At 40.4% G+C, this 23116-nt stretch overlaps 6 protein-coding genes across 6 annotated transcripts; 3 read left to right on the top strand and 3 right to left on the bottom strand.

The window, feature by feature from the left end:
• Positions 1-154: 154 nt before the first annotated feature.
• Positions 155-2510, top strand: RHIMIDRAFT_238621 (acyltransferase ChoActase/COT/CPT; the record flags this gene model as incomplete). The annotated part of the gene is made up of 9 exons (XM_023609001.1): positions 155-189; positions 250-729; positions 778-999; positions 1069-1171; positions 1222-1440; positions 1494-1549; positions 1600-1978; positions 2036-2108; positions 2164-2510. The coding sequence occupies 9 exons, from the start codon at positions 155-157 to the stop codon at positions 2508-2510; spliced, it is 1914 nt and encodes a 637-aa protein (XP_023464886.1).
• Positions 2511-2517: 7 nt separating this feature from the next.
• On the bottom strand, positions 2518-3490 carry RHIMIDRAFT_191074 (uncharacterized protein; the record flags this gene model as incomplete). The annotated part of the gene is made up of 3 exons (XM_023605946.1): positions 2518-2639; positions 2696-2870; positions 2924-3490. Coding segments are annotated over 3 exons (864 nt in total), but the record flags the coding sequence as incomplete, so codon positions are not given.
• Positions 3491-4168: 678 nt separating this feature from the next.
• On the top strand, positions 4169-12499 carry RHIMIDRAFT_238623 (uncharacterized protein; the record flags this gene model as incomplete). Its single annotated transcript, XM_023609002.1, has 5 exons — positions 4169-5993; positions 6048-8271; positions 8336-10342; positions 10402-10927; positions 10979-12499. 5 exons carry the CDS (start codon positions 4169-4171, stop codon positions 12497-12499), a joined length of 8103 nt encoding a protein of 2700 aa, XP_023464888.1.
• Positions 12500-12553: 54 nt separating this feature from the next.
• Positions 12554-14162, bottom strand: RHIMIDRAFT_204037 (WD40 repeat-like protein; the record flags this gene model as incomplete). The annotated part of the gene is made up of 7 exons (XM_023606729.1): positions 12554-12811; positions 12863-12988; positions 13043-13126; positions 13179-13339; positions 13393-13642; positions 13696-13860; positions 13914-14162. The coding sequence occupies 7 exons, from the start codon at positions 14160-14162 to the stop codon at positions 12554-12556; spliced, it is 1293 nt and encodes a 430-aa protein (XP_023464889.1).
• A 1006-nt stretch (positions 14163-15168) lies between these two features.
• Positions 15169-16958, top strand: RHIMIDRAFT_238625 (PLP-dependent transferase; the record flags this gene model as incomplete). The annotated part of the gene is made up of 6 exons (XM_023609003.1): positions 15169-15408; positions 15459-15865; positions 15914-16043; positions 16097-16180; positions 16226-16333; positions 16383-16958. The coding sequence occupies 6 exons, from the start codon at positions 15169-15171 to the stop codon at positions 16956-16958; spliced, it is 1545 nt and encodes a 514-aa protein (XP_023464890.1).
• A 50-nt stretch (positions 16959-17008) lies between these two features.
• Positions 17009-21338, bottom strand: RHIMIDRAFT_238626 (uncharacterized protein; the record flags this gene model as incomplete). Its single annotated transcript, XM_023609004.1, has 10 exons — positions 17009-17273; positions 17322-17488; positions 17538-17696; positions 17753-17922; positions 17985-19596; positions 19654-19857; positions 19901-19987; positions 20040-20589; positions 20650-21252; positions 21304-21338. The coding sequence occupies 10 exons, from the start codon at positions 21336-21338 to the stop codon at positions 17009-17011; spliced, it is 3852 nt and encodes a 1283-aa protein (XP_023464891.1).
• Between the last annotated feature and the right edge of the window lie 1778 nt (positions 21339-23116).

Below are 23116 nucleotides of genomic sequence, written 5' to 3' on the forward strand. Positions count from 1 at the left end.
TAGAATTAATTCCGTGACACGCTTTTTTTTAATCCTGTTACATAAAATCACATGTCTTTCTCCACACTATTTCTCCACCCCTTTTTTTTCTCTCTCTCTTTCGGCTTTTTTCCTATATCTTCACTTGAGCTCGTTACTTTTCAAACAAGAAAAAATGCTGACGAGACAATACATGTTGAGTCGTTCTGGGTAAGATAAATATAACAAAAAACAACAACAACAGAAAGCTAAAGCGTGGCTATCTGAAAGCATCAGCAAGTTCACACGCGCTGGTTACTCCACTATTGCCACAGAACAACAACCACGCACATTTTCAAACCAGTCAAAGTTACCAAGGCTTCCTATCCCCGACCTTCAACTGACGTCCGCTCGTTACAAGCGTACGTTATTACCTCTCTTGACTACGACGGACTATGAATCCGTATCAACAAAGATCGATCGTTTCTTTCAGCCCGGAGGTCTCGCAGAAAAATTACAATCTCGACTATACCAACTTGACGAACAGGAGGCAAAGTTGGGTGTCAATTGGCTTGACCGTCTTTGGCTCAAGAAAGCCTATCTCGAATACCGTATTCCAACTCTCATCAATGTCAACTGGTGGAATCAGTTCAAGGATCCCGATACAGGACTTGGAAAGGGAGCTCCTGATGGACAAGTGACTGATTTCCAATTCGATAGGTCGGCTGGTATGATTGCTGGATTGGTCGATTATTCTAATCGCGTCAACAAGTAAGTACAAGTAAACATTAAAAGGGCAATGACTAAAATTACATACAGTGAGCAGATACCTCCAGATGTATCAAGATCTGGTCCTTTCTGTATGCATCAACTAAAGAACATGTTTGGAACAAGTCGTATTGCAGCCTCTGGCTGTGATAAAGTGATCACTCAATGGCCATGTTTAGCCAAACATATCAATGTTATCTACAAGGATCAAATATTCTCTGTGGATGTCATTGGTCCTAATGGAGAAACTGTTCCTGTGAAACAGATTGAACAGTAAAGTTGTGACATATATAAACTATGTACCAGAGCTAACCCCCTCTTTTTTTTTTTTTTTTTGAATAGACAACTACGCCAAGTCGTGCAACAAGTAGAACAGACACCTGTTGAACAGCGTCAGGCTGCTGTTGGCCTACTGACTACAGAGCACAGAGATATCTGGGGACCTGTAAGTCGTGTTCTATGGCAAGCCAACATATATTAACTCTCTTCTTTTAGATTCGTGAGCAAATGGAAAAACAGACCACCAATGCCAAATCACTTAAAAATATTGATGACTCCTTGTTCGTGTTCTGCTTAGATGATTACAGTTCGCCCTTGGATCTTGATCTATCTCATCGCAACATCTTTCACGGAAGAAACGGAAGAAACAGATGGTTTGATAAAGCTTTACAGTTTATTGTAGAAAATAATGGACGTGCTGGTATTAATGGCGAGGTACTAAAGTTTATTATCTTTCCACAATCTTACTAACACCTACCTTCTTTTAGCACTCACCTGCTGATGCAGTTATTCCTTCTCGTATTGTTGATGATGTATTGGCGCGGTAAGGAAAATAAGCAGTCAGTGAATTCTTGATATGAATATTTTTTTTAGTGAACCTATCCAAAACAGTGCTGCTTCTGTGCCTGGATTGGCTCAGCCTAAATTATTGACATGGGAGCTATCGAGCAGTGTTCAGGATGCTATTCGTACAGCCGAAGACAATGCTTCTAAACTTATTCAGGATTTGGATAGCGTCCTGCTTCACTATCATAACTATGGCTCAAATTTCATGAAGGCAGCTAAGGTCAGTCCTGATGCATGGCTTCAGATGGCATATCAACTAGCTTACTACAGACACTACGGCAAGCCCTGCCCTACCTATGAGTCTGCGTCAACCAGAAAGTTCCTGACCGGCCGTACCGAGACCGTTCGAAGCTGCTCTGTAGAAACAGTGGCATTCACCAAGGCTTGGGATGATAAGAACGTGAAGGTAAAAAAAAAAAAGGGATAAAGTAAATGCTTTATGAATCTAACGTGCGTGATTTAGTTATCTGAAAAGTTGAATCTATTCCAAAAGGCCGTTGCTGGACATTTAGAGTACATGAAGGCCGCAAGCAGCGGTAACCATTTTAAAAAGAAATATGTAGAAAATGGTCAGCTCATTTTTTATAATAGGCCATGGCGTTGACCGCCATTTACTGGGACTTCGCTGTCAAATGACACCAGAAGAAGCAGCATCAGATGATGCAGCCATCTACCAAGATCCTTCCTACTGGGGATCTCAATACTGGCTGCTGTCTACGTCCAACACGTCACCAGGCGATATGGCCTGGGGTGGATTTGGTGCTGTCGTTCCTGAAGGATACGGCATAAACTATGCTATCGGCAAGGAACGCATTCGTATGAGTGTTTCTTCATGGAATTCGTATGCTGACACCAATTCTTCAAGCTTCAGAAAGACAATTCAGGGTGTCCTTGATGACTTTGGAGATGTTGCCGAAAGATACTTTATTCAAAAATAAACTATGCAATAAAAGGGAACATGGCTGTTCTGTTACGAGGATATTCCTTAAACTCTTTTCTGTAATTCTTGTGCTTCTTGACGGCCCAAACATACATTTGACCAGTAGCAACTACATTAAAGAGGAAAGCTAATACAAAACAGTGAGCAAGTGAGGGGATGATGTATTCATTATGTATCCTTTACCACTCCAGCTTGTACTAAGGAAGCAAACCGCTGACCAAGCAATGAATTCAAAAAAGTAATTGGGACAAGAAACTAAATCGAATCCATAACCATAAGGAATGGCACGTACACGCGTTCCAGGAGGACGCAAGTTGCGAAGAGTCATGTGTGTAAAGAAGTTGGAAATTTCTGCCCACTGCATAAAAAAGAAATGAGTATCATGTACACCACACAATAAGAAAAACTTACAGCCCAAACAGCTACGGATCCATAAAGCCAGACGTCATTGCGAACACTAGCTGTCTTATCCTTAGCAAACCAGGGTCCATAGAGCCAGAATGCCAAATTGGCACCTGATAATAACCAATAATGGGCAGAGTTCTTAAAGACGTTACGGAAAGGCATTGTGCCATGAGAGAAACGGTGAACGAATACGGTTTCCAATTCGCGTTTGATAAAGTGAGCCATCACCATGTAATAACAGGCTGTTTGCATAGGTGAGTGGGCGACTTGGGTGCCATAAATTGCTTTGGATAGATAATAAAAGATGGGGTGGATCAAGACGGGGCCTGCATATTCGATCAAGAATACGGTGCGCCAGCCAATTTGTGGCCCAAGGTCCTTAAAGTAAATAGTGCAGTCGTCTTCAAGTCCTTGTTCGTTCAGGGTCTTGCTAGCATCAAGTGCCTTCTTGTCCTCGGTTGTCAATCGTTGACGTTCAACTTTGTATTTAGGGAACTTCTTGGCAAGCTCTGTTGAAATGACTGATGTTGTCACTTCCTTTGCAGAGCCTGGGATCTCTAAAGTCACTGGAAAGTTGGTTGATTTTGGATTACGCGAAACAATTGTAACCTTCATCTCTGTTGCCCTGGATTTAGAAAAAAAAAAAAAAAGAAATACAGGCTGTTTGCAATTTATACTCAATTTATCCCCAACAAAGGCCATTTTGCCGTCCAATAAGAAAACTTGGGCAGGTTCTATCACACATCACTAAATGTATTTATCTTTGCCCGTTTTTTCAATCGTTTTTGATGTCAAATCAGTTAAGAGTTCTTTAAAAGACTAGAATTGTACAGATGAAAAGAACAAGAAGCATAAAAACAAGTATTGATGAGGTTAGTTTATGCAACTCAATCATGATTATGCATGTGAATTTCCTCAATAAATATGAATAAAGAGAAAAAAAAATATGGCTATTATATATGCACTGTGTATACAGATAAACAATGAATAGACTGAATGATGAAGAAAGGGGGGAAAGAGAAGAAGAAGGAGGAAAATGTGACCAAAAGTGGAAAAGAGACAACCAGCACGTTCTTTAAATGACTTAATTCGAGAACACTTGTCATCTATCTTTCTCTGACTCTCTCACTTAAGCATTACACAGACACCAATCACTGAATACAATTTCGTGTGTGACGTGTAGAAAAAACCCGAAAGAATGATTTTCATATAATGGCCTTTTCTTTTTTTCTACAAGTGAATGCCGTCTTTATGAATAAAGTAGAAGAAAAGGAATCCTTGAAAAAAGTCGATGAGTCTCAACAAAGGACTAACCATAGCTCAGCTCTTGGTTCTATACCTTTATTACAGTCTTCTGAAAGAGCACAAGCTGCTCCTGTCACCGTTAGTCCAATCACAACATCAGCTGAAATATCACTTTCCTCATCGCCATGTACTAAATTGAAGAGTGTCCCTATTCCACAACCATTGATATTAAAGAGACGTGCTAGCAGATCGTCATTCTCTTCTACTGACGAACCGGGAGACCAATCGAAAAATGTCACTCCAGTTCAACAAAGCTTTATTGAAAATAATAATACCACCAATTGTTCGACTTCACCTACCAATTCTATACTTTCTACCTCAGGAGATATACATCGAAGATCATTTTTGGCAGATATTGAATACAGTAGTAGTCCTGGAAGCGAACACGATACCCTTCATTCACACATCACTCGCTCCCCTCCTCCCACATCCATGTCCTTCTCGCCAAGGTTTTCTAGCCCTCCAGCTGGTAGTGGGGGCAAATACATGGTAAGATCAAAGAGAGCGAGCTGGATAGATGCTTCATCTTCTATCGTCCAACATGACTCAATGCCTAATACCCCAGCTATTCAACCAACGAAACCATTGATTCCACCATTGAGTTTTACACAGAAACAGTTGAATACACATCCATCATCCGCCCCTATAGCCGCAACATCAACACCACCTCCGCATCCACCAGAATCTTGTTCATTAAAATCCGGCTCTCTATCCAAGCTAAGAGAAGATAGGCAGCTGTTACAGCATTCAAGACAAGAAGGTTCATCAGTCGAAACACCTCCATCAGCCTCTTCTTCAACCACTGACAGTTCACTCATATTTAATAAGAAAAAGCTATCAGTAGATACTGAATTGGAAGAATTAGCATATGGCATTGACAGCAACATGCAAGTGTCTCCTGTCAAAAAATCAACTCATGAACGTAAGCCATCCATCTCATCCATCATCACAGACTCTACGCTTACAAGCGAAGATTGTCATTCGCCAGCTCCATCACCTCGTAAGGACATGAATGCATATATACAATCAGATTTTTCATCCATTAAAATAGATCGAATGAAAGCTCCTAGTAGCCATGGTCCACGATCGACTTCTGTATCTCCATCTACCACCAATGTCTTCATTTCCCATTCAACTCCTCATACACCCTATGCGCCCATGACAACTAAATCAAAACGTCGATCCTCCATGAGCATGCTGCGAAATATTCCTAGTTCTGAACTTGCAGATATAGTCAGTGGCAATTCTCCGAATCCAATTTTAGAAACACCTCCTAGCGACTTTATCAGTAATGTACAGCACCCGCTATCTATCGTCGACCCACCTCAGGATGAAAATCTTCCAGACCCGCCCATCTATGCATTGCCTACGTCTGAAAGTGCTTATCAGCATTCACTTCAGTCTCTTTTACGAAAACAGCTTACTGGCAAAAGAAGGTCAATTAGGGATCGTCGCTCTTTACCAAATATAGATAGTCGACATCAAGAGGCAGATAAGGATGTGATCGAAATGGATTTGGATGCAGACGTACAATCCAATCACGAAGGTAGTATGCAGTTTACTGAACATCAAGCACAGGATTCTCCTGTCTATCCATCTATGCTCTTAAACGAAGCATATGCTAAACAAGATGCACATCTTCAAGAACAGCTCATTATACCACCTACTCCAAGCATTACTACAACTCGTACTTCAGCACCCGACGTTGCCTATTGGAACGAAGAAGATTATTTTACAAGCAACAGGATACCATCTAGTCCTTGTTCGAGAAGTAAGAAAAAAAAATGGATTGCTTTATATATATATACTGAATGAGTATAAATAGCAATTATAAAGCATGATAAAGGCACACGACCGGCTCATTTACGATCCATGCTAACCTCATCTTCATTTAACGAATTTGATAATCCAGTCATTGGCTCTGACGAAGATTATGCTAAAAAGTTATTCATGTCACGTTCTGCAAAGATCAGAAAATGGTGCAGCGTACGTGTTCAAGGGCTGGAGGATAAACTGCATATGCAATCTGGTCACCGTCGAACCAACAGCACAGGAAGTACGAGCAGCATGCCAGCACAGAACAGACGCTACTCATCAGCAAAGCTTAAGCGTTTCACTCAAGATGATTCTCACATGCCTACAATCACAGTGACAACGGCTGATGATATACTGAACCGAGATAAGGAGGTAGATTGTCATCGACTTGTAAGCAATATCCCTTGGGTTGACTGGTTGGAAGAGTACAACATTATTAAAGCACAGGAGATTCGACGTAGGTCATCAGTACAGCAAGAAAGTATAGACACCTCACAACTCCCGTCATCATCAGCATCATCTATTGCTAGCCCTAGTCACCATGACTCTGTAGTGAATCGAGTATTATCAAACTGGTGGAATACGGTTAAAACAGGTGCTGAGCATTATTCGAAATCAAGGAATCAGAAGCAATGGGCAAAGAGCCTTGCATTACCTCTGCATAAGAGCGCAGAAGAAGAAAAAGAGCAACCCGCTAGAAAAGATCTTCAATCGCCAGAAGCTCCACTTCCTGTATGCAAGACATTAGAATCATCGAAACAAGCACAAGGACCAGACGATAACAAAACGCACATCTCTTCAAATAGAAGCTCGCGTAACCTATCTCTGAACCTACAAGATTTACAGCATCCATTGGAAGGAGAGGTAAAGCCGTTGGGTATGGATTCTTCTGCAGAGACGACAACCAAAGAACAAACCGATATTGACATGATATCACCCCTTTCCATACACCCTGAGAGCGTCACACAGTCTTCTGGTTCCGGTAGCCCTCACTCGTTTGCAAGAAAGGTCAAGACACCAAAGAATCCAGTGACTCAGACAAGCTTAGCAAAACGAGTTGGATACAGATTCTTCAATCCTGGAAACAGAATGGGTACGTTTGGTCACCTTAGTCATATGCTAAGTTCGATACACCATCACGACGATTCGGATCTAAATATTATGGTCCAGGTGCAACAATCGATCAAGTCCAGGCTTCAATTTGCTAAAGAGGCATGTAATGCCGAACTGCGACAGATTATTGATGGACTGAATGAATACGTCGAGCGAGGGTTGCAATATGTTGAAAATATGGATGAGATTTTAGAAAAAGGGGTTCGTTCGGTCGATAGCATTGACACAGACGAAGAGGAACCAATGGCTGAACACACGCTAGCTGAAGCTTCTACGGTAGAGGCATTCAAATCACCCTTACCAAGTGTTGTGGAACTCGACGAAGTTTCGTCACCCGGAATTCCTTCCAGAGACCATTCGGCATCTTCTATTAACAGCTTGCCACATAAGAGGAGCCTCTCGTCTGCACTTGAAGGACAATCCACACCTCCAGAGGGTCCCCCGTCTCATAAACAATTTGATAATTCTGCTCAAACTGTACAAGAGGCTGTGATGAAAAAAGTAAACGACCACTTGAGCTCACCCAGTGCAAACCAAATGGTGACCTTTATCTCTGAAGATTCTTATTTACCTACACCATTTATGCTGACGTTACAAGACTTGATTACTCTGGCACAAAGCGTGATGGACACATCGCTAGATGAGATACTTGAAACAAGCGGTGCATGTGCGGAAGCTGTGTCTAAGCTTCAGGCCATTGGCTTTCGATGGGATACACACCCAGAGTGGCCCTGTCGAGAATGGTACGTACGATTGTTACTCAGCATTGCTGCACTTAATCGCGTTGTCGAGTGGTGGGCTGCTGAGAGAGGATTCTGGTCAGCAACTGGTACGATGACAACAGCATCTTCGGTTCCTCCAAGCGATACAGAGACAGATGATGTGGAATCTGTGAGTAATCTGTCAAAGATGGACGACGCAGAGGATAATGATATGTCTATTGACGAACAACAGCAGGTTGTAAAGAATCATGAAAAGGATATTACTAAGGATGAGACATTGGACGATATGCAGCTTCAAGCAGAGGCCGAAAGAAGTCAAAGCTCTACTATTATTGTTGAATTAAGTTTGGGTAATACCTCCATTCAATATGTCAGTCCAGTCTGGATGGATGTTGTCGGGTAAGGATATGCTACTATGATATTGACACTTGAAGCTAAGCCTCCTTCCAAAAAAAAAATCTAGAACTGATCCTCAGATGGTTATTGGCAAAAGTATTACTGAACTATTGTCAGCAGAGGATAAACAGGTATTTGGCGTAGCAACTCAAGAGCTACTGACGGATGACTCTCATACGATCGAAGTGCGCTTCAACGTTGTTGCCTCTGATAGCTCATACATTGAGATGGAAGGTAAAGGTATGCTCATGTACAACAGAGTGACCAGTGAACCAAGTCATACCATGTGGGTCATGAAGCCAGTTATACCTCGTCGCTGGTCACTAGCTGATATCTCCTTTACGCCACATACTCTTGAAAAGCACCTTTTGTTAGGTTCTTCCTCTGCCAAGGAGAAAGAAGTAGCTACTGATGCTAATTTCACGCCGGATGAGACAGTAAGCGACCAGATTGATGTAGAGGAACAAAAAGCAATGATGAGAAGTCGATCAAAATCAGAGCCGTTTATTCATATGCCTCAGGAATTACAAGGCTCTGGAGAAGATACCTTGATGGAGCCACATGATCAAGACCAAGGCGTATCGCTTTCTAAACTCTTGACCCTGCCGCCTGTTCTTTGTCGTGTTTGTGAAAGATGGGTCGTAGCTGCGTTCTTTGAGCAGCATTCTGAACTTTGCGTAGAAATTCATCAGAGTGAGATGGACGTGAACGCTTGTAACGATGGTATTTTGGAACTCAAGCATGTCATCAACGAAAGAATTGAGCAAGCAAAAATGGAGCTTGAAACACTAAAGAAAGGAGATACGCCTAATATCGAGCAACAACATCAAGCAGAATCCGACGACGAAGACAGCGATTCGATCTTTGGCGACTTTTTACCGCTTGATGAAGCAATTGACCCACAAGAGTTGAAAATGGCTGAACTTGATATATATAAGGATTTGTTAGATATACTCGAGATTGCTCTCAGTATATCCATGCCCGGCTCAGCTGATGATATGATTGAAGAGGAAGGGACGATGAACGAGGGTGAAAGAAACTTACAGTCCCCGAGATCCAAAGATAAAATGGTTCAGATCCTCTATTGGCGTCCGCCAACTACCAACGACCCTACTTTATCTGTTCTCGTCAAGGATGCCGAAGATTTGGCAAAGAGCAAAGTGGATGCTGTCAATCGTATGCGTGATCGACTAGAATATAACTTGCGTGCAAGAGCAGAGTTCCAAAAGAATACACAGCAGCAACCTAACTGGACAGAATTTGTCCCAGGTTCAACCGAAGAGCATAAGTCGGGTGAAAGTCTAAGTGAGACCAGGCTTGAATCTCATAAACAGCAAGAAGTGGAAGAGAAAAAGGGAAGTGAGAAGGAACAGAACATGCTCGGTAAAAGAGGATTATTTGATCGTATCAAGTCCTGGAGACGGCGACGATCCTCTGGAGTGATCGAGCGTCTATCACGGCGACTCAAATCTCTAACGCCCGATGCAACAAGCACTCCTATTGTCGAAATGGAAACTATTGAAACGCCTATTGGTTCACCTGCTCTTCGTCCAAAGAATACAACTGTCAACAGTAAAGGGCACCTTTCGTCTGGCTCCAACACGCCCAACAGCAACCAGTCAGGCGTCGTGCCAGGAAAGTCACCGTTGTCACCACTCCATGCACCGGTTGTTTCTCGACCGACATTCCCTAGTATCAAGGACTTTGACATTATTAAACCCATCAGTAAAGGCGCTTTTGGTTCAGTCTTCTTGGCCAAAAAGCGAACTACAGGTGATTACTACGCTATTAAATTTTTAAAGAAATCAGACATGATCGCCAAGAATCAAGTAACAAACGTGAAGGCTGAAAGAATGATACTGATGTCACAGACAGACAGTCCCTTTGTCACAAAACTGTACTATACATTTCAATCCAAAGACTACCTCTACCTCGTGCTAGAATACCTAAACGGCGGTGATTGTTCAGCTCTTATAAAGGCACTCGGCAGTTTACCCGAAGATTGGGCTCGTAATTATTTGGCTGAAGTCACACTCGGCTTGGAATATCTACAGAGCAAGAATATTATTCATCGGTAAATGATATACATTAAATTACACACATGTTATCTGACCTTTCTGTATGCGCTTTTAGTGATTTAAAGCCTGATAATTTACTCATTGATCAAAATGGTCATCTCAAGTTGACGGATTTTGGTCTATCAAGAATTGGTTTTCTCGATCGTCGGGTGAGAGATGAACTGACAACGACATCCTATCATGACCGTGAGCAGCCTACGTCTCCTGCACCATCTCGTTCGGGAACGCCTCCTCAGTCACCAGCAGAACAACCTACAACACCAACAGGCACAGTTTACAAGCATTCTTATTTTAGCTTATTGTTCGACCAGGGTCACCCTAGTTCTGGAACGAGTACTCCTTCTGCGATCAATTCGACAGCTAATGAAAATATTCTGAACCAAGCCTCTCCTGAATCGCGCAACCATCGTCGGCATCTGTCATCCGCACTATCAGAATCCTTGACCTCATCTAATCTTAAGAAATCTGAGAAAGGAAGCAAAGAAAGGACTAGTGCCATACCACGCCAAGCTGTTGGTACTCCTGACTACTTGGCTCCAGAAAGTATCCTGGGTACAGGTCAAGACTCTATGGTAGATTGGGTAAGTAGATATCAAACTGCAGTATAAAAGAGACTAATACTCTATCCTTAGTGGGCTCTTGGTGTCATTTGTTATGAGTTTTTGTATGGTATTCCACCCTTCCATGCTGAAACACCAGACAAAGTGTTTGAGAATATACTTTCACGACGTATTGACTGGCATGAAGACATGATTGAAATATCATCTGAAGCAAGAGATTTTATGGAACGTCTAATGACGCTAGATCCGACCAAACGGCTAGGATATCATGGAGCCGAAGAGGTCAAACAACATCCGTTCTTCAAAAGCATCAATTGGGATACACTCTTAACTGAGTCCCCTTCGTTCATCCCACAACCTGCTGGTATGGAAGACACTGATTACTTTGATGCTCGTGGAGCGACAATGAATATACCAATTGAAGCTACTTCAGATGAACAACTAGATGAATCGGCCAAGGCTCAGGTTGAGCGTGCAAAAGCCATTATTCGAGAACAAAATCCTGAAAATGTGATACCCCTCGCTGACAAGCACGGCAAGACAGCCTACGCAAAGAAAAGTAAAAAGGAAAGCACAGACGGCAATGACTCTGACAATACCGATTTTGGAACATTTATGTATAAGAATTTACCAGTTTTGGAAAAGGCAAATGAAGATATGATTCGAAAGATTAGGAACGATAGCATATCCATAAACAGTGATTCAGCTGGGTCGCTTCCTTCTAAACGCAAATTTTCTCCTAGTAGAAACAAGAACGCTAGTCCACTGAATGACAGCTGTTCAGTGCAACAAACAGGTACATCTTCCTTTACTTCTTCTATCGTTGCCACCCCACTGTCTGTGTCGCCATCGAATTCATCCAAGGCTCCAGGCGTGTCTGCTCGGCGTGGCGATTTTACTGCGCCTCATATACCCACAAAGATGTCAGAAAAGAGCACCAAGAATACCCCTCATCATCAGAGAACACGGTCTGCTTCCACCCCTTCCATTGACCATAGTAAAACGACTGTATCCGTAAGCAATAGCTCCCCTGGACCTCGAACAAGCCAGAAGCATGATCATCATCTTCGTCATTCCGCTCAAGAAGACAGTCATTCACCTTTGGGAAGAGCAGACATAAAGCCCTCTGTCAACAGTAGTAGCAATTCACTTACGAAACCAAAGTCAGAACCTGCAACAAGAAGTAGACCTCTTGCCTGTCTTATAGCTGACGATAACCCTATCAGCTGTAAGATCATCGAGACTATCCTTCAGACTCTTCATTGCCGATGCGTGATTGTTCGAAATGGAGCACAAGCTATTCGAACTGCAATGAGTGATGTTCGATATGACATCATCTTTATGGATATTCGTATGCCCATTATTGATGGCGAAACGGCGGCAAGAATGATAAAATCAACGAATAACAATAACAGAGATACCCCCATTATTGCAGTTACAGCTTATGAACGAACTGTACAGCTTGCAGGTGCCTTTGATGATATCCTCAGTAAACCTGTGACAAAGGATGTGATATCACAGCGGTTAAAGCAATTCGTCAAACATAATCATGAAGCACCTTTATTAACTCATCCTTTAAAGACACCCATTTGATTTGTGTAATAAATAAAGCCAAGCATTAATTTATTACTACTACTACTACTACCACTACTGACGTGGTCTTTGCCAAATGTTTATTCTTCCTCTTTTATCCGTTGTCACAATAGCATCCTCTCTAAAGTAAATGCCCACACATGGATCACTATGAATCGTTCTGATCACCGTAGGCTGTAAAAAGGCAACCTCAGTCTTTGAAAGTACAGGATGAATGACGGGTCCTTTATCTTGAATGGTAGCTAGGATACTTGATAATGGAGGGGAATTGACAGAAGAAACGGATGTGCCTCTGTTCCTATTTCCTGCTTTCTAATATAAGGGATGATGAGTATTTAAAGTGATGCACGTGATTTATTTTACCGTTTTTGGTTTATGCAGTGCACTGACAGAAAAGTCCCACAAGATCAACTTTGCGTCCTCTCCTACACTAGCAAAACGATATACCTTTTCATCACATCTCCAGGGATCGAATGCGACGCCCCTCACCTGTCATGTTACAGTTAGTCTATGAGAAAATAGCATACAAAATAAAAATTTTACCCAAGAGTGGTGTCCTTGACATCTTGCAATGATTCTTTGCTCTTTAAATGCCCATATAGTAACAAGGTCATCTTGTCCACCCGTCTATTTTATGTGAGAAGTCATTACTTGAGCTATAAGCAAGGGTGCGACTTACGATGATGTATCTTCCATCTGGACTCCATGCCACACAAAAGAGACCACCATAATAAGATTCATAAACATCATTTAAACTTTCATGCAGTATATTGACTATACGTAGTAAACCATCAAGGCCCACAATAGCAACATGTTGACAATCTGGAGAAAATGCAAAGGCTAAGAAAAAAAAACAGTGTTAGACGGGATCAAATAATGAAAGCAGGACATACCAGTGATAGATTGATTTGATAGCTTCCAATGTGAGACTGGATTGCACTTGGATGCGATCTTTGGAGGATGTTTTGAAATCTTGAATAGTTTTTTATCTTTTACATTTGGAATAGGATCTGGATGAAATAGTTCATCTTCTTTATCTTTGTCAAAGATCATAATACTTCCATCTTGAAAGGAAGCCATGAATAGATTATCATAACCTTGTAGCCATTTAATCATGGTGATGGATGTTGAGTTCATAATGCCCTAATACTGAACAATGAGTTCATGACAAATGTGATTATGTCCATGTACTTTACGCCTTTATTGATTCTTCCATATTTATTACACAGCGGATCAAACCAGATAATGTCTCCAGAAGTAAAGCCGATGATGAGGTCTAGTTGATCTGCTGCTCTGGTCAGTAAATTAACATCATGTGAAGTTGGACATGCTCTTGTGAATACAGTTCTGGATAAGGGTTCCTAAAGAAAGAAGAGTGAGTATTACTAATGATTGATCCACTTTTTTATTCTACCTTTGGATTCCCTGATGCATCCATCCAAATAAAACTAGTGCCACAATTATAAAATAAGTTGGTATCATCACTTGTCCTTGACATCAATATTTTGGCAAGTTGATCGTTTGTTATGATTTTTTGTACAAAGCTCGAATTTGTTTTTGTGATACTTGTCTTTGGTTTCCTTGAATGATGCTGTCGACTATGATTCCTGCTTAGAAATGATAGTTTTGTAGTTGAACTCGTCTCATCTTCTGGGATAGGCATGATGTGATGTTTACTCGTATGGTTGTTATTGCAGCTTGAAGAAGAACTGGAAGGTGTTGTGCCAAATACATGCTGTTCGTCGTCTGAGTCAGTATTATTGGATGTAGAATGAATATTATGACCATTACTGCTACTACTACTACTTGAAAACATGCGCCTAAAGTTCATTGCACCAGGCTGTGCTTCATAGCGTTGAAGGTTGGTTGTTGATTCTTTGTATTTTATAGACACTAGACTGGCTGAAGTTCCTACTGTGTAAAGTGGTTGTAGAGAACTAATGAAAATAGAGTGTGCTAACGAATAAGTTCCCTCGGGAGCATTGAACTCTCGACAGTCATGACCTGGTGTGCTTGGTGGGTATGAAGGAAGAATGAACGTATTCGAAAGATTTCCATCTCCAGTGGAATGTCTTCTCGTTAAGAAATTGGTTACTCCATGTGAGGTCGACTATATAAAAGAGAGGGTTAATGCTTGATTAGAATGACTTTGCTTATGTTTACACTGTCGACCATATATTCTGTTAGTTTATGAGGCAAGAAAAAGAAAAAGAAAAAGAAAAGAAACAATGTCTATTTTCTTTTAATTATATCCAATCAAGTGTCTCTTTATGTAAAACAGGATCAGCGTCATTGTCACGTTAAAGGGAAGTGTCCAGGCAACCAAGTATAATACAAAAAGGCAAGTAAACCCTATAAGGATCAATTAAAAAAGCATCGATGTTATCATGGAACCACCATTCTGTCTTCTTTTAATAGTTTATTTTCTGAAAAGGAAATAGTCATCAGACCTTATTATATTGCTTTTCCCCTTTCTTTCCTCCCCTTAAGATATCCGATCGAAATGTCCATCGCAACTTGTCTCTCTTAACATATACGATCGATTGATGAAGTATAAAGAGAAGGAACTATAATCTGTGATTGGATAAAATTAAAGTGTAACACTTAAAATGGCTGTGTTTCTGTATTTGGACGCCCTTTTTTTCTTTCTTTCTTTTATTTTATAAAAGATGTCTAATGAACAGGTGGTGCAAGATCTTGCCCTGTTCATGAATTCGACCATCAGTCATCTACTTGAGCTTATAATATCTATTCCTGGCTCTAATTTAGCTATATCATATTTAAAGAATGCTTACCAAAACGATCCATTTCGTGTGGCCCTCGAACTGTTCCTAGTGTTTTTTGCCATCAAGTATATGCTTTCAAGAAAATATAAGCCCAATGATAATAATGTCATTTTAACCGAAAAAGTAAAAAGCACACATATATTTGTCTGTAAAAGCTTATTTAAAATTATTAGGAAATTGACGACCTTGTTGAAGAATGGCAGCCAGAGCCATTAGCACCTAAACTGTCTTCTTATGATCGCTTCAATCTCGAAAAAATACCTGTTCTCACCGGACCTCAATCTGCTAAAGCTAAAGTCGTTGGACATGCCAAGTCCTTGATGAACTTAGCTACTTCAAACTTTTTAAATTTAACTGCTTCCGAACAAATTCGTACAAAGGCAGTAGACACTTTAAGAAATTATGGTGTTGGTTCTTGTGGTCCTCCAGGTTTCTATGGTACCATTGATGTTCATATGGAGTTGGAACGTGATATCGCTCGCTTTATCGGAACTGATGATACCATCATTTACGCTCAAGGTTTCTCTACCATCTCTTCTGTCATCCCAGCATTTGCTAAGCGCGGTGATTATCTGGTTGTGTAAGCTGACACATACTTTTTCATTTATAGAAATTAACCTTTTAATAGAGATGATGGTGTATGTTTTGCCGTTCAGAAAGGTGTTCAAATCTCACGTTCTATCGTTCGCTTCTATAAACATAATGACATGGAAGATTTAGAAAGAGTATTGAATGAAATTCAAGCTGAACATATCAAGGTAAGTATATAAATATATACCCTTAAAAAACATGTATCTTATATCATGTGTAGCATAAGAAACGCTTAACTCGTCGCTTCATTGTCACTGAAGGCCTTTTCGCCAATTTTGGTGACATTGCTCCCTTGGATAAATTGGTAAGTTTGGATCATGGGTTTTCCTTGTAAATAACCCCTCTTTAGGTTGAAATCAAAAAGAAATTCAAGTACAGATTGATATTGGACGAGTCCCAATCGATTGGTGTTCTAGGCAAGCGCGGGGCAGGTTTAACCGATTTGTACAACATTGATGTAAGCAACAAAAACATGATGAAAACAAAGGGACTCATTGCTATCATAGGCTAAAGAGATTGACATGATCGTTGGTTCATTAGCCAACGCTCTTTGTGGTTCAGGTGGTTTCTGTGCTGGCAGTGTCGAAGTGATTGACCATCAACGCCTGTCAGGTCTCGCTTACTGTTTTTCAGCCTCCATGCCTGCTATGCTTGCTGTGTCTGCATCCGAAGCGTTCCGTATTATCAGCCAACAGCCCACACTTCTTGATGAATTACAGGAAAGAGTCTCCTCTTTCCGCCAGATACTCTTGCATAAATCACTAGAACCTTACATCTATTTGGAATCATCTGATACGCAATGCCCTTCACCTTTCTTCCATATCCGTATCAAGGACACCTTCCTTCCTCCTCAAACAAGCAGAGAAACAGAAGAAAGATTGTTACAGGATGTTGTTGATGAATGCGCCGCACAAGGCGTACTGGTGACAAGAGCCAAATACGTCTATGATCAAGAATTGAAATGTCCCAAGCCAAGCATCAAAATTCACACGACAATAGGACTTAGTAAAAAGGAAAATGACAAGGCAGCCAATGTTGTAAAAGCAGCCATCATTAAAATCTTTAGCAAATGGAAGAAATAATGTTTACATGTATACTAATACTAATCTCTCTTTTTTAATGATTTCTCACTTTATTGTTTAAATAAAACTTTTGCTTCTCTTTCCATCAGAGTACGTGTTTCTTCATCTAAGCCTTTTGACCAACCTGTGGTAGGAGATGATAGCCATTTTTCCCAATTGGATGCTCGTTCTCTTTCTTTCTTTGGTTGAGGGCGAATAAAGACATCTTCTGAGCCAACGATATAATACATGTGGTAGCTACTTTGATCAATCTTGTATTGAAGTTTAGATCGCACGAAGATTCTATTCAAGTGTTCATCCTGTGGTCTCAAATTTCTTTTAAGGAGTTAGATGCAAAATGCCAAATATAGTATTGTCATTTACCGGCGCAAAAATGATTTCTTTGTCTTGGAAAGATCAATACCATCAGTTACATTAAGCCAGTCCATATAGCTTGCAACATAATCCTCATACTTGTCTTCGGCTGTTGGCTCCATCATGTAGTCATCTTTACCAATTAATTGAATAGTTATGTATTGAGATTCATTATTCTATTGAATTTAAGTATAACATTGTATTGTACACACATATCTTTCTTACAAAATTAATTTTAAACAGGTTATCTGATGAACCAGCAATATCTTCAGCCCTTAAACGATAAATAGCTAATGATCTAGGTGACATAGATTCCAGTCCTTTGTCCCATTTGAATAATCGAATCAATTCAAGAGATTTTGAGTCAGTAATAATAGTTTGTATCTATTGTCAATGGATTAGATTACCATCAAAAAAGCTCCTTTCTTCTTTTTTTTTACCTGCTTAATCATTGTATGAACTAACTTGTCAATTGTAAACAGCAGATACGCGTCAGTCACAAAGACATAACGAGTATATTCTTCAAATAGTGTTTGATCAATATCACCATCAAAGAACTTATCAATCAATTCCAAGATAGCTTGATAGTAACCTTTGGAGAGATCAATGTCTACAAAAAAAAAAAAAAAAAAAAAAAATAAGAATACTGTCATAATATATAAACATTCTTACCATCGTAACGCGTACTATATAATCCAAGGTCAAGAGCTACTTTATTCACACGTTTACCCATACTAGGATTCTTTCGCATCGTATCATCCATAGCTTTTAGTCTGTCTAATCTTTCATAAAGCATTTGATATAGCCTGAAGAAGCAGTAAAAGGCCGTGTTACAAAAGAATGTATAAAAGCTTCTCTTTGTCTGATCAGGAGCAATAGCTACAGCTGCAGCGTCTAATAGGTTTGTGCTACGGCTTGCTACAGCCTGTGTCAGAATTTCACGTAAGGATTCGATGGTATGGTCATCCTCTGCCTTTTTGGTAGGAGTAGACGATTTCCTTGATTTGTCAACAGAGTCAGTTGTGTTCACACTGGCTTGATCATCGTCATTATCACCGTCTTCATCTTCATCCTGGTTATCATCCACAGTATGCTCATAAATAATGGAACTGTCGACTTGAAAGCAAAGAGGGATGAACGATTCGATAAACAGGCGTATCTTTTCTCTGTCGCTGTTTGTATAACCAGACTGTCTGTCAATAAATGAATAAATGATTCTTGTACAATCCTTGAACACGCCCTGATCCTTGAATTCAAATTTGAATTGACAGTCGCTGTTGTTCTTCTTTTTACTGCTGTTCTTTTGAAACAGACTTTCGATTTCATTGACCAAGGATTTTGGCGCCATTGCCTTCCTATCATTACTTTTGAACGTAATGCCTTGATAATCTAGTGATCTATAAAAGTTCTTTGCGTCCTGCTCTCTCCATATTTTATTCCATTCTCGTTGTGCTCGCTTCCACTCTTCGTCCTTTTGCTTCAACCTCTTTAGTAAGATAGGCACCACCTGCGCTGGATTAGAATAGAGTAACTCGATGATCTCGCTTCCTCTTTCTTTATCATATATCTTCTTGATGATCCTTTCATATATACTGACTGATTGACCTCCCAATCCTGGCTTCAGCTTAAAGTTATTTTTTTCTTCTGGCGTCATCTGTTCAATCTTGTGAGCAATGGGCTCTAATAACGCAATCACATTCAAATTGGCGTCAATGTTCATATTATAATCATATCGCTCTTCTTCACAACGATGCATTGCTTCTTCGTACTGACTCTTCTTACTCGCCACAAATCCGTCCTCCTCACTTGCCCAGATAGGGTGCGACACATACTCATCATTCAGCACCTCCCAACATAGCTGATCACGACCTGAGCATGGTTGATTCTGCCATTCCTTGGGTACGATACGATAACTAGGACTCTCATGGGGATTTCCTGTCGTCTTGCAAAGATTCAGGTCTGGTTTGGGTATGATTGTCGTCGGCTTTTCAATAGGCTTCTCTCTCGGCTCGTATCCAATCATATTCTTGAACCATTCAAACAGTTCTTGATTGTTACCAATAAAAATAGACACCTGATCGACCAGTGTATCCATATCCACAATTTGTTGTGTGTACAAGTTTAAGGTCTTGAGGAACTCTTCATAGGATGGTTTGTTACCAATGTGCTTACGTATACGTTCAAATAACTCAATCTCTTCTGTTGACACGGATGGCCTTGCGGGATCAAAATTCGAAAAGCTAAATGGGTCTACGTCTGACTTGTATTTAGGCCTCTTGATCATCTATAAAGAAGGCTTCAATACCTTGCTTTTTCTATTTTCTTTTTTCTTTCGCCTTACATTATTCGTTCGCTTCTTTTTACCGGGTGGAAGCATACTTTGAGATACTGAACCACCTGTGCCAACACTTCGTTTAGACCCACTGTGTGATATTGAGTCAAATAGACTGCCTGCTGATTGTCCTGTGAAATCAGGCAAAAATTGTTTGAACTCGTCTAATAGGTCAGGTGCACCATTGAACAGATATTGAACATGAGCATAGACCTAGAAACATGAATACTTGTTCCTTTTTTAAAAAATATCTTACTTCTTGAATAGGTCGATTGTCCTTTTGATACGTTTGAAGAATTTCCAAGAATTGTTTATAAGTATCTGGATCATGTGCAAATCGAGTCTACAAAGAAATATAAGTAAACCATGATTCCTTTTAAAAGGAGGGGGTATACCTTGATTCTGTTGACATAGTTGATTGCATGATTGAATTCCAGAGGTGATTCGTCATCATCTACAACAGATTGTCGTGAAGGACTCGCGTGACGTGGAGGAACCATCATTGGCTGCGATGGCATAGTTTGTTGTTGTTGTGGAGGTAATGACTGCTGCTGTTGATGGTGATGCGGTATGGGAGGCACTGTCGGTGGTGGTGGCATAACGGCTGAACGATAAGGAGGCATCAAATTTTGTGGTGGGACGGCTGTATTGGGAGGAGGTACAGGTAATGGATGATGCATCTGACTATAAGGATAATAAGCCTGTGGTGGAGGAACGTGAGGATGATGTGCATGGGGGAAATGATGCTCTTGATCTGGCAATCGTCGCCCTGTTGTCGTTGTAACGCCGCTGGGTGTTGTGACTGTAATCAGATCAGGCTCACGAGGATCCGTAGAACACTCGATGCGATAACCTGGTGGTAAAAACGTATTGAAACCAGAAATGAGTGTTGGGTGGCCTTTGAATAGTGCAGAGACGCGTTCAATCACGCCTGGCGTATCAATGCTACAGCAAGCTTTTTTTTTAGTCGGTCTATTATGAAATCATTTCATTATTAAAACCTACGTTTGGCTCTTAAAATCTTTCATGATATCCAAGAATCGGTTATAAACATCCGGCTGGTCAGAAAATCGCACCTTGACTTGATCAAGATAGGTCAATGCGTCTCGCACGTTCAGTGGCCTATATCCTCCACTTTGAGGAGAGCTTGCTTGTTGCTGTTGTTGTTGTGTTGCTGGGGGTGCTGCCGGTTGAGAAGGTGGAGGGGGAGGTGGATTAGCTGGGGTACGGGCAATACTAGGTCTACGTTCTGTGAAAGGAGGGGTTGATGTACGCGATGGGATTAATGGTGGTGGTAAAGGTAGGACGGTAGATTCTGACGCAAGTGAACTAGGTGGTGGTAGAGTTGTGTGTGGTTGTTGTACTTGAGATTGCTGTTGTGCTGAATTACTAAATGCCGAAGGTGAAGCGCCGTGCGGAGGAGAGAGAATAGAAGGTAATTCTGTTACCCTGGGTGGTGGAGGCAAAGCTCCGTTTGCAGTTGCTGTATTAGCAGGTGGTAAATTGGGAGGTGGGAGATGATGAGCATATGGAGATACCACTGCTGCTGTTGCCGTTGCTCCTACAGAGGTTGCTGCTGCTGTTGTCTGAGAAGTACCCGAAGGAGACCTAATAGACAAGTTTAGCTAGACCGTCTTTAGCTTACATATCATCATTTACCGTATATTTGGAGGAGGTTGAATAGGCGAAGACATGATTAAGGGAAAAAAAAGTACAAAGGGTAGAAAATAGGACGATTTGTTTATGTAAATGGGTGTGTAAGTGTGCGTGAGCGGAGTAATGGCGTTACTTGTTTTTTTTTTTCTTCTTTCTTTTTTATATCACAGCAGTACAGTGCAGTCCCTTAACCTAAATTAGACGATTGCAAGACCTTGTTTTGAATATTTCTGTGCTATGAATAACATTAATCAGATACTGAAACTAGACATTACATGCTATAATAATGGGCTATGTGGTGAGAAACCAAGGATGTGGACAAGTCTTTCTAACCGCGCTTTATTCTCAGAAACACAGTAAATTAAAATTTTTTATGATCGCTCCTTTCTTGTATCTTTTCAAGCCGTGCATGAAATGTGTTTAGAAGAATGATGACAAATATAAATAACCTGTCAGGTATCATTGTTTGGTGCACCTGTGTTAGGTAACCATTCATCCTCAGTCTTTACTTCAGCCAACATTGACCACTGCGGGTTGTACAATCAGGCCAGTGGATTTTGTCGGTTTATAAAAACAACTGTCGATTGTCGAAACGTAGTTGTCGGTTATTGAAAATCCAATTGTCGATTTACTTGCCTGTCAACAGTGATAGTAAACCGCCTTTCTCTCTATTTACACTTCTTGTACATGATCAAGTAATTGATAATAGAATTGGTACATGGGGCTAGTGAATCTAAACTCGTTGCTATTTTTTGATATACTGTACTATTGTTTTCTTAACTACCGCAACAAAACTACACACAGGATATGAAATAGCTTCTGTCAATAATAATCTTCAAAAGTGTTGCTAGCAACGCTCCAAGTTGACGTGCAACTTTGATCTGATCGGCTGTAACACCATAGAAACACTGCCTCCGATCACGACGAGCACATTTTAACTTCTTGTGTTGATATTTATCTTGCTTCAGTATTCCTTTTTAATTATCCTGTTGAATTGATCTTGCCGCTGCCTTTTTACTACCTAATTTAGATTGAATGGTAGCTTATTCTTTTGGTTTAAAAAGTACCACTTTGAGATGTTGTAGATGAAATTTTTAAAATGAAACTAGATATTTCTTGACAAAAAGGATAAAGTATATCGTCAATCCTTTGCTTTACTTTAAGATTTCATGATATTACTATCTTTTGCGTATTTGAAAATGTTCCTTTTATCATGAAGAATTACTATTTACAAAGTTTAAGCTTCTACATAGCCCTAGTATCATCGTGCATTATGACGCGTCATTTAAGTATGTATCTAAAGACTCGATCTGACAGAATCACCCAACAAATCCTCTAAAGACAGTAATGCGTGAAAAGTTCAACAAGTATATTTGTTGTCAACAAAAATTCCTTCACAGATGGCATCATTGATCTAAACTGCCTAGAGAATGACTTCTACGTCACAAACAGGATAAAATGGGATAGAATATTCTTCAGTGTCGGTATAGAAAACTCGGTAACAACACACCATAATAAAAAAGAAATATAAGTCTGATGAAGTTGTACAGTAAAATGATGATCATTTTAGATTGCTTTCTTGCCTCACTAAAGATGTTTTCTGTACCAAGCTTTGTTATGAGTGTCTTCTTCTTAGCAATGAACAATCTCACTCATTTCGAGCATCGTAGCAGAATAAACAAAAGATTCATACATCAATAATTGTACCAACTATTACAAGAGTCAATAGAAACATGCTGTGGTCAGCTTCGATAAGACATTATTCTACACGCTATTTAGAACTGTTGAGTCTTGGATTTGTTAATTTAGTATCAGT

Source organism: Rhizopus microsporus, assembly GCF_002708625.1.
Source record: "Rhizopus microsporus ATCC 52813 unplaced genomic scaffold scaffold_11, whole genome shotgun sequence".
NCBI classification, from domain to species: domain Eukaryota; kingdom Fungi; phylum Mucoromycota; class Mucoromycetes; order Mucorales; family Rhizopodaceae; genus Rhizopus; species Rhizopus microsporus.